The sequence below is a fragment of the Carcharodon carcharias genome, chromosome 28 (assembly GCF_017639515.1).
Source record: "Carcharodon carcharias isolate sCarCar2 chromosome 28, sCarCar2.pri, whole genome shotgun sequence".
In the NCBI taxonomy this organism is placed as follows: Eukaryota; Metazoa; Chordata; class Chondrichthyes; order Lamniformes; family Lamnidae; genus Carcharodon; species Carcharodon carcharias.
The window spans coordinates 4,834,182-4,848,247 of NC_054494.1; the positions used below are offsets into that span (position 1 = coordinate 4,834,182).

Below are 14,066 nucleotides of genomic sequence, written 5' to 3' on the forward strand. Positions count from 1 at the left end.
TTAGCTTTCATTAATTAGCAAAACAACCCTATGGAGCTGTTTCCCAGGAGCTATACTAACCTCAGGAGTGAGAGGTCCTACTCCCAGCACAGATACCTCCCCCTTCAGTGATGTGAAGCATTGTTCCGGAATTTCTGTTTTACAGCTTCACATAAAGAAGTCAAGTGAAATGGGAGTTTTCAGGTAGTTGAGATCGCTTATCAGTTTACCAGAATGTCCGACGGGCAGATCTACACAGGTTCAGTGACTGGCCAGGGAGCACCAGTTACTGGGACATGGAAGCTGTGAATTATGGTCACTTGCATTACTGTTGTTCATTCTCCATGCTGTTTCACTCAAGGGACTGCAGACTGTGCTGTAGCTGGAACTATACAGTGTAGACTCATAGAGTCATTTGGTTTTACAGCACAGAAACAGGCCCTTCAGCCCATCATGTCTGTGTCGGCCATCAAGTCTCTATCTACTCTAATCCTATTTTCCAGCACTTGGCCCGTAGCCCTGTATGCTATGGCATTTCAACTGCTCATCTAAATACTTGTTAAATGTTGTGAGGGTTCCTGTCTCTACCACCCCTCAGGCAGTGAGTTCTGGATACCCCCACCCTCTGAGTGAAAGTATTTCTCCTCAAATCCCCTCTAAACCCCCTGCCCCTTACCTTAAATCAATGCCCCTTGGTTATTGACCCCTCCGCTAAGGGAAAAAGTTTCTTCCTATCTATGCCCCTCATAATTTTGTACACCTCAATCAGGTTCCTCCCTCAGCCTTCTCTGCTCTACATGAAACAATCCCAGCCTATCCAGTCTCTCTTCGTAGCTGAAATGCTCCAGCCCAGGCAACATCCTGATGAATCTCCTCTGCACCCTCTCCAGTGCAATCACATCCTTCCTATACTGTGGTGACCAGAACTGCACACAGTACTCCAGTGTGGCCTAACTAGTGTTTTATACAGCTGCGTCATAACCTCCCTGTTCTTATATTCTATGCCTCGGCTAATAAAGGCAAGTATCTCATATGCTTCTTAACCACCTTATCTACTTGTGCTGCTGCCTACAGGGATCTATGGACATGTACACCAAGGTCCCTCTGAACCTCCAAGGGTGAAACCATTCACTGTGTATTCCCTTGCCCTGTTAGTCCTCCCAAAATGCATCACCTCACACTTCCCAGGATTAAATTCCATTTGCCACTGCTCTGCCCATCTGACCAGCGTCTATATCGTCCTGTGATCTAAGGCTTTCCTTCTCACTATTTACCACACCACCAATCTTCGTGTCACCTGTGAACTTACTGATCATACTTCCTATATTCACATCTAAATCATTAATGTACACTATAAACAGCAAGAGTCCCAGCATCGATCCCTGTGGTACACCACTCGTCACAGGCTTCCAATCACAAAAACAACCTTCGACCACCACCATCTGCCTCCTGCCACTAAGGCAATTTTAGATCCAATTTGCCAAATTGCCCTGGATCCCATGGGCTCTTATCTGCTAGACCAGTCTCCCATGTGGGACCTTGTCAAAAGCCTTACTGAAGTCCATGTAGACTACATCAACATCACTACCCTCATCTATGCACCTAGTCATCTCCTCGAAAAATTCAATCAAGTTTGTTAGGCATGATCTCCTCTGACAAAACCATGCTGACTATCCCTGATTAATCCCTGCCTCTCCAAATGGAGATTAATCCTGTCTCGCAGAATTTTTTCCAATAGTTTCCCTGCTACTGATGTTAGACTCACTGGCCTGTAATTACCTGGTTTATCCCTATTCAAACCTCCCCTACGCCCTCCAGCTCCACTTTGGTCCTTAGTGGGCCCTACTCTTTTCCTGGTTATTCTCTTGCCATTAATATATTTATAATGCCTTGGGATTTCCCTTTACCTTGCCTATCAGTGTTTTCTCATGCCGCCTCTTTTCTCTCCTAATTTCTTTTATAAGAACCCCCCTAGACTTTCTATACTCCTCTAGGGCTTCTGCTGTTTTGAGCCTCTGTATCTGCCATAAGCCTCCTTTATTCCCCTTATCCAATCCTCGATATCCCTTGACATCCAGGGTTCCCTGGATTTGTTGGTCCCACTCTTCACCTTTAGGGGAACACATTGGCCCTGAACTCTCACTATTTCCTTTTTGAATGACTCCCACTGCTCTGATGTAGACTTTCCTACAAGTAGCAGCTCCCAGTCCACTTTGGCCAGATCCTGTCTTATCATATTGCAGATTGCCGTATTGCAGATTGTCATACTGCCGACAGTGCTCCTGGCTGGGAACTGTACCATGTGCTGCACACTCTGCTCACAGTTGGAACTGTACAGTGTACTGCAGACTGTGCTGTTAGCTGGAACTGTACAGTGTACTGCAGACTGTGCTCTCAGCTGAAACTGTCCAGTGTATTGCAGACTGTGTTCCCGTTACAACTGTACAGTGCGCTGCAGATTGTACTCCTAGTTTGAACTGTACAATGTACTGCAGGCTGTGCTCCCCGTTAGAACTGTACAGTGTACTACAGATTATGCTCCTGGCTGAAGCTGTAGTTTACTGCAGACTGTGCTCCCGTTACAACTGTACAGTGCGCTGCAGACTGTACTCCTAGTTTGAACTGTACAGTGTACTGCAGACAGTGCTCCCAGTTAGAACTGTACAGTATACTGCAGACTGTGCTCCCCATTGGAACTGTACAGTGTACTGCAGACTGTCCTCCCCATTGGAACTGTACAGTGTACTGCAGGCTGTGCTCCCGTTACAACTGTACAGTGCGCTGCAGACTGTACTCCTAGTTTGAACTGTACAGTGTACTGCAGGTTGTGCTCCCCGTTGGAACTGTACAGTGTACTGCAGGCTGTGCTCCCGTTACAACTGTACAGTGCGCTGCAGACTGTACTCCTAGTTTGAACTGTACAGTGTACTGCAGACAGTGCTCCCAGTTAGAACTGTACAGTGTACTGCAGGCTGTGCTCCCGTTACAACTATACAGTGCACTGCAGACTGTACTCCTAGTTTGAACTGTACAGTGTACTGCAGACTGTGCTCCCCATTGGAACTGTACAGTATACTGCTGGCTGTGCTCCCGTTACAACTGTACAGTGCGCTGCAGACTGTACTCCTAGTTTGAACTGTACAATGTACTGCAGGCTGTGCTCCCCGTTAGAACTGTACAGTGTACTGCAGGTTGTGCTCCTTGTTGGAACTGTACAGTGTACTGCAGGTTGTGCTCCCCGTTGGAACTGTACAGTGTACTGCAGGCTGTGCTCCCGTTACAACTGTACAGTGCGCTGCAGACTGTACTCCTAGTTTGAACTGTACAGTGTACTGCAGACAGTGCTCCCAGTTAGAACTGTACAGTGTACTGCAGGCTGTGCTCCCGTTACAACTGTACAGTGCGCTGCAGACTGTACTCCTAGTTTGAACTGTACAGTGTACTGCAGACTGTGCTCCCCGTTGGAACTGTACAGTATACTGCAGACTGTGCTCCTGTCTGAAACTGTACAGTGTACTGCAGATTGTGCTCCCCATTGGAACTGTACAGTGTACTGCAGACTGTGCTCCCCATTGGAACTGTACAGTGCGCTGCAGACTGTGCTGTCTTATGTATAAGCTTGTTTTGACGGATCTTGGAATTTGCAGATAGCTGAGATGTGCCCTTTATTTGCAGTTATCGTTGGGTCAGATTTGAGGTGTGTCGGCCTGGAGATGGACAGGTACCACGCGGGCTCCCAGAAGATGATGCTTCAATGAATTTCGAAGCCCTGAGACAGCAGGTCTTTGAGGAGGGTGTGAACAATCAGCCCATATCAGGTATTAACACCTTTCAATTCACCCATTCAGCAACCTTGCATTTGTAATAACGTGTGAAAAATAATTTTATAGAGAAATATTTTAGGGGTATGGGCCTCTGTTGAAGAGAATAAATTTAAGATTTTTTTGAAGGATTATAGAATTTGTTCTTAAATTTATTTGAATTTTGTTAGAGATATCAGTTTAACTGTTTATATTGAGCAGGGTCAGGGATCATCCACAGTGAGGAAATCATGATTGGAGGATTGGTTTATTGACTCTGCTGATTGGGGGTTTGGTTTATTGATTCTGCTGATTGGGGGTTTGGTTTATTGATTCTGCTGATTGGGGGTTTGGTTTATTGACTCTGCTGATTGGAGGATTAGTTTATTGACTCTGCTGATTGGAGGATTGGTTTATTGACTCTGCTGATTGGGGGTTTGATTCATCGCTTCTGCTGATTGGGGGTTTGGTGTATTGACTCTGCCGATTGGTAGCTTTTCTCATTTGCCTAGTGAGTGCACTAGTTTCTAACTGACTCATTACTTTAGTTAAATTAACAAATCATATTTACCTGACTGAGTCAGAGGAGAAAGGAGACCCACCCGACACTAGACTTTTATCATTTTCAGCCCTCTTCCTGTATGGGCAGTCCCTGTTCCACAAGTGGTCAAAGCTCAAAGGTACTCTGCCCAGCTGATGAACAGTGACTTTAGGTGCCCTCAGCCATGTCTGACCCATCTCCTGTTCCTCTGCCCTCACATCTTCCCCTCCCTCCCAGAACCATTATAGGGTCCCCCCTTGACCTCAGTTTTCACCCCACCAGCCTCCGCCTTCAAAAGATCTTCCTCCACCATTTCTGCCAACTCCAGCATGATGCCACCACCAAACACATCTTCTCCTCACCCGCCCTGTCAGCATTCCATAGGGATCGTTCCCTCCGGGATACCCTGGTCCACTGCTTCATCACTCCCAACACCTCATCCCCTCCCACGGCACCTTCCCATGCAACCGCAGAAGGTGCAACACCTGCCCCTTCACTTCCTCCCTCCTCATCGCCCAAGGGCCCAAACACTCCTTTCAAGTGAAGCAGCATTTCACTTGCACTTCCTTCAACTTAGTCTACTGCATTCACTGCTCCCAATGCAGTTTCCTCTACACGCAGACTGGGTGACCGCTTTGTGGAACACCTTCGGACTGTCCGCAAGCATTACCCAGACCTCCCTGTCACTTGCCATTTTAACACCCCCACCCTGCTCTCATGCCCACATGTTCATCCTTGGCCTGCTGCATTGTTCCAGTGAAGCTGAACGCAAACTGGAGGAACAGCACCTCATCTTCCGACTAGGCACTTTACAGCCTTCCGGACTGAATATTGAGTTTAACAACTTCAGACCATGAGCTTTCTCCTCCATCCCCACCCCTTTATAATCCTTTTTTAAAATTTAATTTCATATTTTATTTACTGATTTTAATTTTCATTCATTTATTCATTGTTTTATCCCCTTTTTTATCCCACTTTCTATGCTTTTTCCTCAAACATTGTCCCCACCCCCAAAAGGGCTGTTTGTTACTTGTTCTAGTTGTTCTTTCACAGAGTGCTCACCTTTGTTCTGCTTTTCACACATTCACACATTCTGCTTTCTCACCTTTATGACACTAACAGCACCTCCTTTAGCCCTCACCACCACCATTAACACGCCCTTTGTCTTGCGTCCATGACATCTCTGTCAATCTCTGCTTAGCCCCACCTATCGCTGGCCTTCTATCCAGCTTCACCTACTCAACCCCCTTACACAGTATAAATTCCATCACATTTCGACTTCTCTTTAGCTCTGAAGGAGAGTCATGATTCTGTCAGACCTGCTGAGTTTTTCCAGCATTTTCTGTTTTTACTTTAGATGTCCTGTTAACACATGTAGGGCATCGTGTTAAACCTGATCCTATTCTGACCCAACATTGTCCACATTTAGCAGACATTACAAAGCATGACAGAATCTTCACGGAGAGACCCGTCCACAGAGAGGGGGGTGGGGCTGACTAACCCTGCACACACTGACCCACCGTCCGGGGGGGGCGGAGTGAGAGAGTGACTGATCCTCCGTCCGGGGGGAGTGAGAGCGTGACTGACCCTGCACACACTGACCCTCCATCCGGGGGAAGTGAGAGAGTGACTGACCGGGGACACACTGACCCTCCGTCCGGGGGGAGTGAGAGAGTGACTGACCCTGCACACACTGACCCTCCGTCCAGGGGGAGTGAGTGACTGACCCAGCACACACTGACCCTCCGTCCGGGGAGTGTGAGGGAGTGACTGACCCTGCACACACTGACCCTCCGTCCGGGGGAAGTGAGAGAGTGACTGACCGGGGACACACTGACCCTCCGTCCGGGGGGGAGTGGGAGAGTGACTGACCCTGCACACACTGACCCTCCGTCCAGGGGGAGTGAGTGACTGACCCAGCACACACTGACCCTCCGTCCGGGGGGTGTGAGGGAGTGACTGACCCTGCACACACTGACCCTCCGTCCGGGGGGGAGTGAGAGAGTGACTGACCCTGCACACACTGACCCTCCGTCCGGGGGGGAGTGAGAGAGTGACTGACCCTCCGTCCGGGGGGGAGTGAGAGAGTGACTGACCCTCCGTCCGGGGGGAGTGAGAGAGAGACTGACCCTGCACACACTGACCCTCCGTCCGGGGGGGAGTGAGAGAGTGACTGACCGGGGACACACTGACCCTCCGTCTGGGGGGAGTGAGAGAGAGACTGACCCTGCACACACTGACCCTCGTCCGGGGGGAGTGAGAGAGTGACTGACCGGGGACACACTGACCCTCCGTCTGGGGGGAGTGAGAGAGAGACTGACCCTGCACACACTGACCCTCCGTCTGGGGGGAGTGAGAGAGAGACTGACCCTGCACACACTGACCCTCCGTCCGGGGGGGAGTGAGAGAGTGACTGACCCTGCACACACTGACCCTCGTCCGGGGGGAGTGAGAGAGTGACTGACCCAGCACACACTGACCCTCCGTCTGGGGGGAGTGAGAGAGAGACTGACCCTGCACACACTGACCCTCCGTCCGGGGGGGAGTGAGAGAGTGACTGACCCTGCACACACTGACCCTCGTCCGGGGGGAGTGAGAGAGTGACTGACCCAGCACACACTGACCCTCCGTCCGGGGGGAGTGAGAGAGTGACTGACCCTCCGTCCGGGGGGAGTGAGAGAGTGACTGACCCAGCACACTGACCCTCCGTCCGGGGGGAGTGAGATAGTGACTGACCCTCCGTCCGGGGGGGAGTGAGAGAGTGACTGACCCTCCGTCCGGGGGGATTGAGAGAGTGACTGACCCAGCACACTGACCCTCCGTCCGGGGGGAGTGAGATAGTGACTGACCCAGCACACTGACCCTCCGTCCGGGGGGAGTGAGAGAGTGACTGACACTCCGTCCGGGGGGGGAGTGAGATAGTGACTGACCCAGCACACTGACCCTCCGTCCGGGAGGAGTGAGATAGTGACTGACCCAGCACACTGACCCTCCGTCCAGGGGGAGTGAGAGAGTGACTGACCCTCCGTCCGGGGGGGAGTGAGATAGTGACTGACCCAGCACACTGAACCTCCGTCCGGGGGGAGTGAGAGAGTGACTGACACTCCGTCCGGGGGGGTGGAGTGAGAGAGTGACTGACCGGGGACACACTGATGTCAATTCAGGGGGGCCTGGTGTGTGGGTGGTGAATGAACACTGCTCTGTGTTACTGAGTGGGAGAGCCCTTTTTAATGGGTATTGTGTCCATGGTTGTGTTGCCGTGTGTATTTTCGCTGTGTAGAATTTCTCAAACTGATGCTGATTTACCCACTAGAGCAAGCGTCTTCAGATGAGGAGGATGGCATCCCGATTGGATCCAGATGTAAACCCAGAGTGCCTGCATTAATGCCCACACATGAACTGCAAAGTGCAGACACGCCTGCCCTTGGGCTGCACACCTCAGGTTGGTGAGAGTTTGTGTCTGTATTTTTATTCAGTAAACTTTCACCTTAACGTATTCAGCTCCAATTCCCGGGATTCAGATACAGGACGGTAGGATCTTCCCGATTCAGTTCACTCTCTGCACCGTCTGTGCTCTGCACTTTGTTTTTCTTACACAGGATGTATGCTGCATTGGTGAGGTCAGCACTTGTTGCCCGTCCCTAATTACCCTTGTACTGAGGGTCTTGCTCGGCCATTCGGAGGGTAGTTAGGAGTCAAGCACATTGCTGTGGGCCTGGAGTCACGTGTAGTCCAGACCAGGTGAGGATGGTAGATTTCCTTCCCTAAAGGACATCAGTGAATCAGAGAGTTTCTTTGTGTACGGAGCAGGAGGTTCCCCACGTTTGGATGGACGATCGCTCTGCGCCTGGAACCATCCAAAACTCCAATTTAAATTGGGGAATTCAGATGATTCTCAGTCTCAGCAGAACAGTTCCTCAGGAACAGTTAGAAGGATTAAAACCACTTCTAATTCCTGGGTAACGATCTCGCACTGGACCCCCTGACTACCCCACTCACCCACCCCCACTCCCCCACCCCCCCTAAAAATCCTCCCAACCCCCTGAATACCCCCCTCACCCACCCCAACTCCCCCAACCCCCTAAAAATCCTCCCAACCCCTTGACTACCCTCCCGAACGTTGGTCTACCCTCCATCCCCACGACTACTCTCCAGACCCCTGACTACAACCCCCCCCCCACCCCTCCAATGCCCTTCATCTGGCCCCTACTCCCTCAAAACTGAAACCACGGGTAAGGCTGGGCCACCCCCCTCAGCTCCCCAAATACCCGCCCAACCTCCAGGTCCCCCAACACCACCCCCCACCAATCCCACCGACTACCCTCCTGACCCCCCCCAACCCCTCTGACTACCTCATGGCCTACCACCCTGATTATACCCGCAACGGCCCGATGCCCCCCCTGACAACCTGACATCCCCCACGACCACCCTGACCCCTCATCCACTTACCTTAAACACTTAGCATTTCCCCAGCTCCCTGAAGTGTCTGGGGCCATTAAACCTTTACAGCAGCTAGTGCTTTAAAAAGGGGCATGGGTTCACTTCCTCTGACACCGCTGCACTGGAGGACTCCAGGGTGCTGCGCTGTGCTGCACTGGAGGACTCTGGGATGCTGCACTGCGGTGCATTGGAGGACTCCGGAGTGCTGCACTGCGGTGCAGTGGAGGACTCCAGGGTGCTGCGCGGCGCTGCACTGGAGGACTCTGGGGTGCTGCGCTGCGCTATACTGGAGGACTCTGGGGTGCTGCGCTGCGCTGCACTGGAGGACTCTGTGGTGCTGCACTGCACTGCACTGGAGGACTCCGGAGTGCTGCACTGCAGTGCACTGGAGGACGCTGGGGTGCTGCGCGGTGCTGCACTGGAGGACTCTGGGGTGCTACACTGCGCTGCACTGGAGGACTCCGGGGTGCTGCGCTGCGCTGCACTGGAGGACTCCGGGGTGCTGCACTGCGCTGCACTGAAGGATTCCAGAGTTCTACACTGCGCTGCACTGGAGGACTCTGGGGTGCTGCACTGTGCTGCACTGGAGGATTCCAGAGTTCTACACTGCACTGCATTGGAGGGCTCCGGGTGCTGCGCTGCGCTGCACTGGCGGATTCCAGAGTGTTGCGCTGCACTGGAGTTGCCATGCCACACTGGAGGATTCCGGGATGCTGTACCGCACAGGGGAACTCTGGAGTTGCTGTGCTGCACAGTTCACACCAGGCCTGGGATGAAGCATTGTATGGGAAATGTGCAGCTCTTGACCTGGGAAAGTAAAATGGAGCAGAGTAGCAACCCAACAGTGATTCATCCACAGGATTCCTGGGTCAACATTTCTGATCGATGAAGTCTAGCCTATGTGTTGTTTCTAAAAATTGTAAATGAATATGGTTTCAGAATTTCTGTAGCTCTGCTCTTTGATGTCTTATATTTTGGATTAACTCTGAATGAACTCATCAAAAGGTAGGAGCCATGCAGTGCGGACAGAGCTCAGTCAGTGCATTGTGCCTGTGACAGCTCTCTGAAAGAACATCTCAGTTAGTTCCCCTCCCCTACTCCTTACCCAAAACCCTACAAATTTTCCCTCTTGAAGCATTTATCTAACACTCGTTTTGAAAGTTATTGTTGAATGTGCATTCATCACCTTCCAGACATTCCAAATTGTAACAGCTCCCAAAAAAAAATTCTCTTCACCCTTCCACTGTCTCTTTCATTATTCATCTGACATCGATCTCCCTGCCAGTGAAAAATGCTCTTCCTTATTTACTCCATCAAAACTGCAAAGTCTATGGGTCCTGACAGTATTCCAGCAATAGTACTGAAGACTTGTGCTCCAGAACTTGCCGTGCCCCTAGCCAAGCTTTTCCAGTACAGCTACAACACTGGCATCTACCCGGCTATGTAGAAAATTGCCCAGGTATGTCCTGTACACAAAAAGCAGGACAAATCCAACCCGGCCAGTTACTGCCCCATCAGTCTACTCTTCATCATCAGTAAAGTGATGGAAGGGGTCATCAACAGTGTTATCAAGCGGCACTTGCTTAGCAATAACCTGTTCACTGATGCTCAGTTTGGGTTCCACCAGGGCCACTCAGCTCCTGACCTCATTACAGCCTTGGTTCAAATATGGACAAAAGGGCTGAACTCACAAGGTGAGGTGAGAGTGATTGCCCTTGACATCAAGACAGCATTTGACCGAATGTGGTATCAAGGAGCCCCAGCAAAACTGGAGCCAATGGGAATCAGGGGGAAAACTCTCCGCTGGTTGGAGTCATGCCGAGCACAAAGGAAGATGGCTGTGGTTGTTGAAGGTCAGTCATCTCAGTTCCAGGACATCACTGCAGGAGTTCCTCAGGGTAGTGTCCTCAGCCCAACCATCTTCAGCTGCTTCATCAATGACCTTCCTTCCATCATAAGGTCAGAAGTGGAGATGTTCACTGATGATTACACAATGTTCAGCACCATTCACGACTCCTCAGATACTGAAGCAGCCCATGTACAAATGCAGCAAGACCTGGACAATATCCAGGCTTGAGCTGACAACTGGCAAGTAACATTCACACCACACAAGTTCCAGGCAATGACCATCTCCAACAAGAGAGAATCTAACCATCGCCACTTGACAGTCAATGGCATTACCATCGCTGAATCCCCCATTATCAACAGAGATAAAAGCAAAAAACTGCGGATGCTGGAAATCCAACAGAAAAACAGAAACAGAAACACCTGGAAAAACTCAGCAGGTCTGGCACCATCGGCGGAGGAGAGCACAGTTGACGTTTCGAGACCTCATGACTTTTTAACGGAACAGTCAACTGTGCTCTCCCTCCGCCGATGCTGCCAGACCTGCTGAGTTTTTCCAGGTGTTTCTGTTTCTGTTTTTGTCCCCCACAATCAACATCCTGGGGGTTACCATTGACCAGAAACTGAACTGGATTAGCCATATATATACTGTGGCTACAAGAGCAGGTCAGAGGCTGAGAATCCTGTGGTGAGTAACTCACCTCCTGTCTCCCCAAAGCCTGTCCACCATCTACAAGGCACAAGTCAGGAGTGTGATGGAATACTCCCCACTTGCCTGGATGAGTGCAGCCCCCACAACACTCAAGAAGCTCAACACCATCCAAGACAAAGCAGCCGACTTGACTGGCACCCCATTCACAAACATTCACTCCCTCCACCACCGATGCACAGTAGCAGCAGTGTGTACCATCTACAAGATGCACTGCAGGGATTCACGAAGACTTCTTAGGCAACATCTTCCAAACTCACAACCTCTACCATCTTGAAGAACACAGGCAGCAGACAGATGGGAACACCACCACCTGGAAGTTCCCCTCCAAGTCACTCACCATCCTGACTTGGAAATATATCACCGTTCCTTCACTGTCGCTGGGTCAAAATCCTAGAACTCCCTCCCTAACAGCACTGTGGGTGTACCTACACCACATGGACTGCAGTGGTTCAAGAAGGCAGCTCACCACCCCCTTCTCAAAGTTAATTAGAGATGGGTCATAAATGCTGGCCCAGCCAGTGACACTCACATCCCCTAAATGAATAAAAAAACCCTTCATAATTTTCATCACTGGTATTAAATCTCCCCTTAACCTCTCCACTCTAAGGAAAGTAATCTGGTCTGCGGTCTCTGCACATTAACTGAAATCCCTCATCCCTGGTATAATTCTAATAAATCCCTTCTGCACTCTCTCCAAACCCTTCACATCCTTCTGAAAGTGCGAGACCCAGAATTGGACACAATCCTCCAGCTGGGACCAAATTATTGATTTATAAATGTTCATAATCACTTCCTTGCTTATGTACTCTCTGCCTCTCTCTATAAAGCTAAGAGTGTGTGTGTGTTATTAACAGCTTTCTCAACTTGGCCTGCTGCCTTCAGACTTGTATATGTCCACCTCCAGATTTCTGTTACTGTGACCCTTTCAAGTGGTACCATTTAGCTCATTGGTTCTCTTCATTCATCCAACCAAAATGTATCACCTCAAGCTTTGCCACATTATATTGCATCTGCCATGTCTCTGCCTATTTCACCAGTCTGCCCACGTTCTTGTGAAGTCTGTTACTATCCACCTCACTTTACCCTGCAATTCTTTTATAAAGAGATTGCAGGAACCCTGTTGCTGAGATTTCAAACTCTGAAACCAGTTTCCCATACACCATTCTATCAGAGAATGGTTCTCAGCCACTGGCAAAGGCTGGAAAACATCTGCCTTTGTGTTCTCCATTCCTCAATCCCACAGTTTACACTGTGATTCCCAGTGGCTCTGGTTTGGGTTCTCTTATCCCTACAGCCCTTGAGAAAGGGGAAGAACATGTGCAGTTTGGGGCTAGTGGCTCAAATTCAGTAACTGAAGGTAGTTTAATGCACAGTAGAATATGTGGAAGACAGATTCACAGAACCGTAACCATGCTGACAGACTCAAATGTCCTCGCTCCAGCTGTCAGTAACCTGGCCTGAGTAACCAGGCTCTCAGTTCAAGCCCTACTCCAGGTCTTCAGCAAGACAAAACGTAAAGCAAAATAAAGTAAATACAAAGGTTAATTCATAAAAGGAAACTAAGAAATTAACTAAATATTATTAATAAATGTGAGAACAACCAGCATCCTCTTGTAGGTCCCTTTACTCCGGACTTGTTCTGGTTCCTCCTACTTTGAAAAACACTGCCTTTATCAATCGTTAGCTTCAAGAAATCTGATCAACCCTCGACATCTAATCTGGACTTTCACTTCTGTTCACTTCAAGATTCCTCACTTTTTGAAGCCCGGACAAACTTTGCTTTTTTCAAATTCATTCAAGGGATGTGAGTGTCACTGGCTGGGCCCAGCAGCTGTTTTACATCCCTAGTTTCCCTTGAGAAGGTGGTGGTGAGCTGCCTTCTTGAACCGCTGCAGTCCATGTGGTGTAGGTACACCCACAGTGCTGTTAGGGAGGGAGTTCCAGGATTTTGATCCAGTGACAGTGAAGGAACGGTGATATATTTCCCAGTCGGGAGGGTGAGTGACTTGGAGGGGAACTTCCAGGTGGTGGTGTTCCCATCTGTCTGCTGCCCTTGTCTTTGAGGTGGTAGAGATCGTGGGCTTGGAAGCTGCTATCTTGGCGATTTATTTCAATACATCTTGTAGATGGTACACACTGCTGCCACTGTGTGTTGGTGCTGGAGGGACTGAATGTTTGTGGATGGGGTGCTGATCAAGTGGGCTGCTTTGTTCTGGACAGTGTCAAGCTTCTCGAGTGTTGTGGGAACTGCACTCATCCAGGCAAGTGGAGAGTATTCCATCACACTCCTGACTTGTGCCTTGTAGATGGTGGACAGGCTTTGGGGAGTCAGGAGGTGAGTTACTCACCGTAGTATTCACAGCCTCTGACCTGCTCTTGTAGCCACAATATTTACATGTCTAGTCCAGTTAGGCAGGTAGGTTTCTGGTCAATGGTGATGCTACCCCCACCCCCACTCCACCGCAACACCCGGCCAAAGATGTTGATAGGGGTGCATTCAGTGATGACAATGCTGCTGAATGACAGAGGGTGATGGTTCTTGCCTGGCACTTGTGTGACATGAATGTTATTCACTTATCAGCACAAAGCTGAATATTGTCTCGGTCTTGTAGAACCTGGGGCCAGGTTTTATACCAACGACTGTATGGAAAGGGCTTTAAAAATGGCGGGTAGGACCTGATTCCAGCATTCCTACCCCATTCTTTGTTCTGGCAACTTTTGCCAGCTCAGGGTAAGGGTGCAGGTAGTG

General features: G+C 50.0%; 1 protein-coding gene across 7 annotated transcripts in view; it reads left to right on the forward strand.

The window, feature by feature from the left end:
• The window catches only part of tbrg1 (transforming growth factor beta regulator 1), a 147,884-nt gene that overhangs the window by 83,043 nt on the left and 50,775 nt on the right, over nucleotides 1–14,066 (forward strand). For all 7 annotated transcript variants that reach the window (XM_041176520.1, XM_041176521.1, XM_041176522.1 and 4 more), the window contains 2 exons: nucleotides 3,655–3,797; nucleotides 7,634–7,762. In XM_041176520.1, the coding sequence (XP_041032454.1) occupies nucleotides 3,655–3,797; nucleotides 7,634–7,762 (272 nt within the window). The remainder of the gene's footprint in view (nucleotides 1–3,654; nucleotides 3,798–7,633; nucleotides 7,763–14,066) is intronic.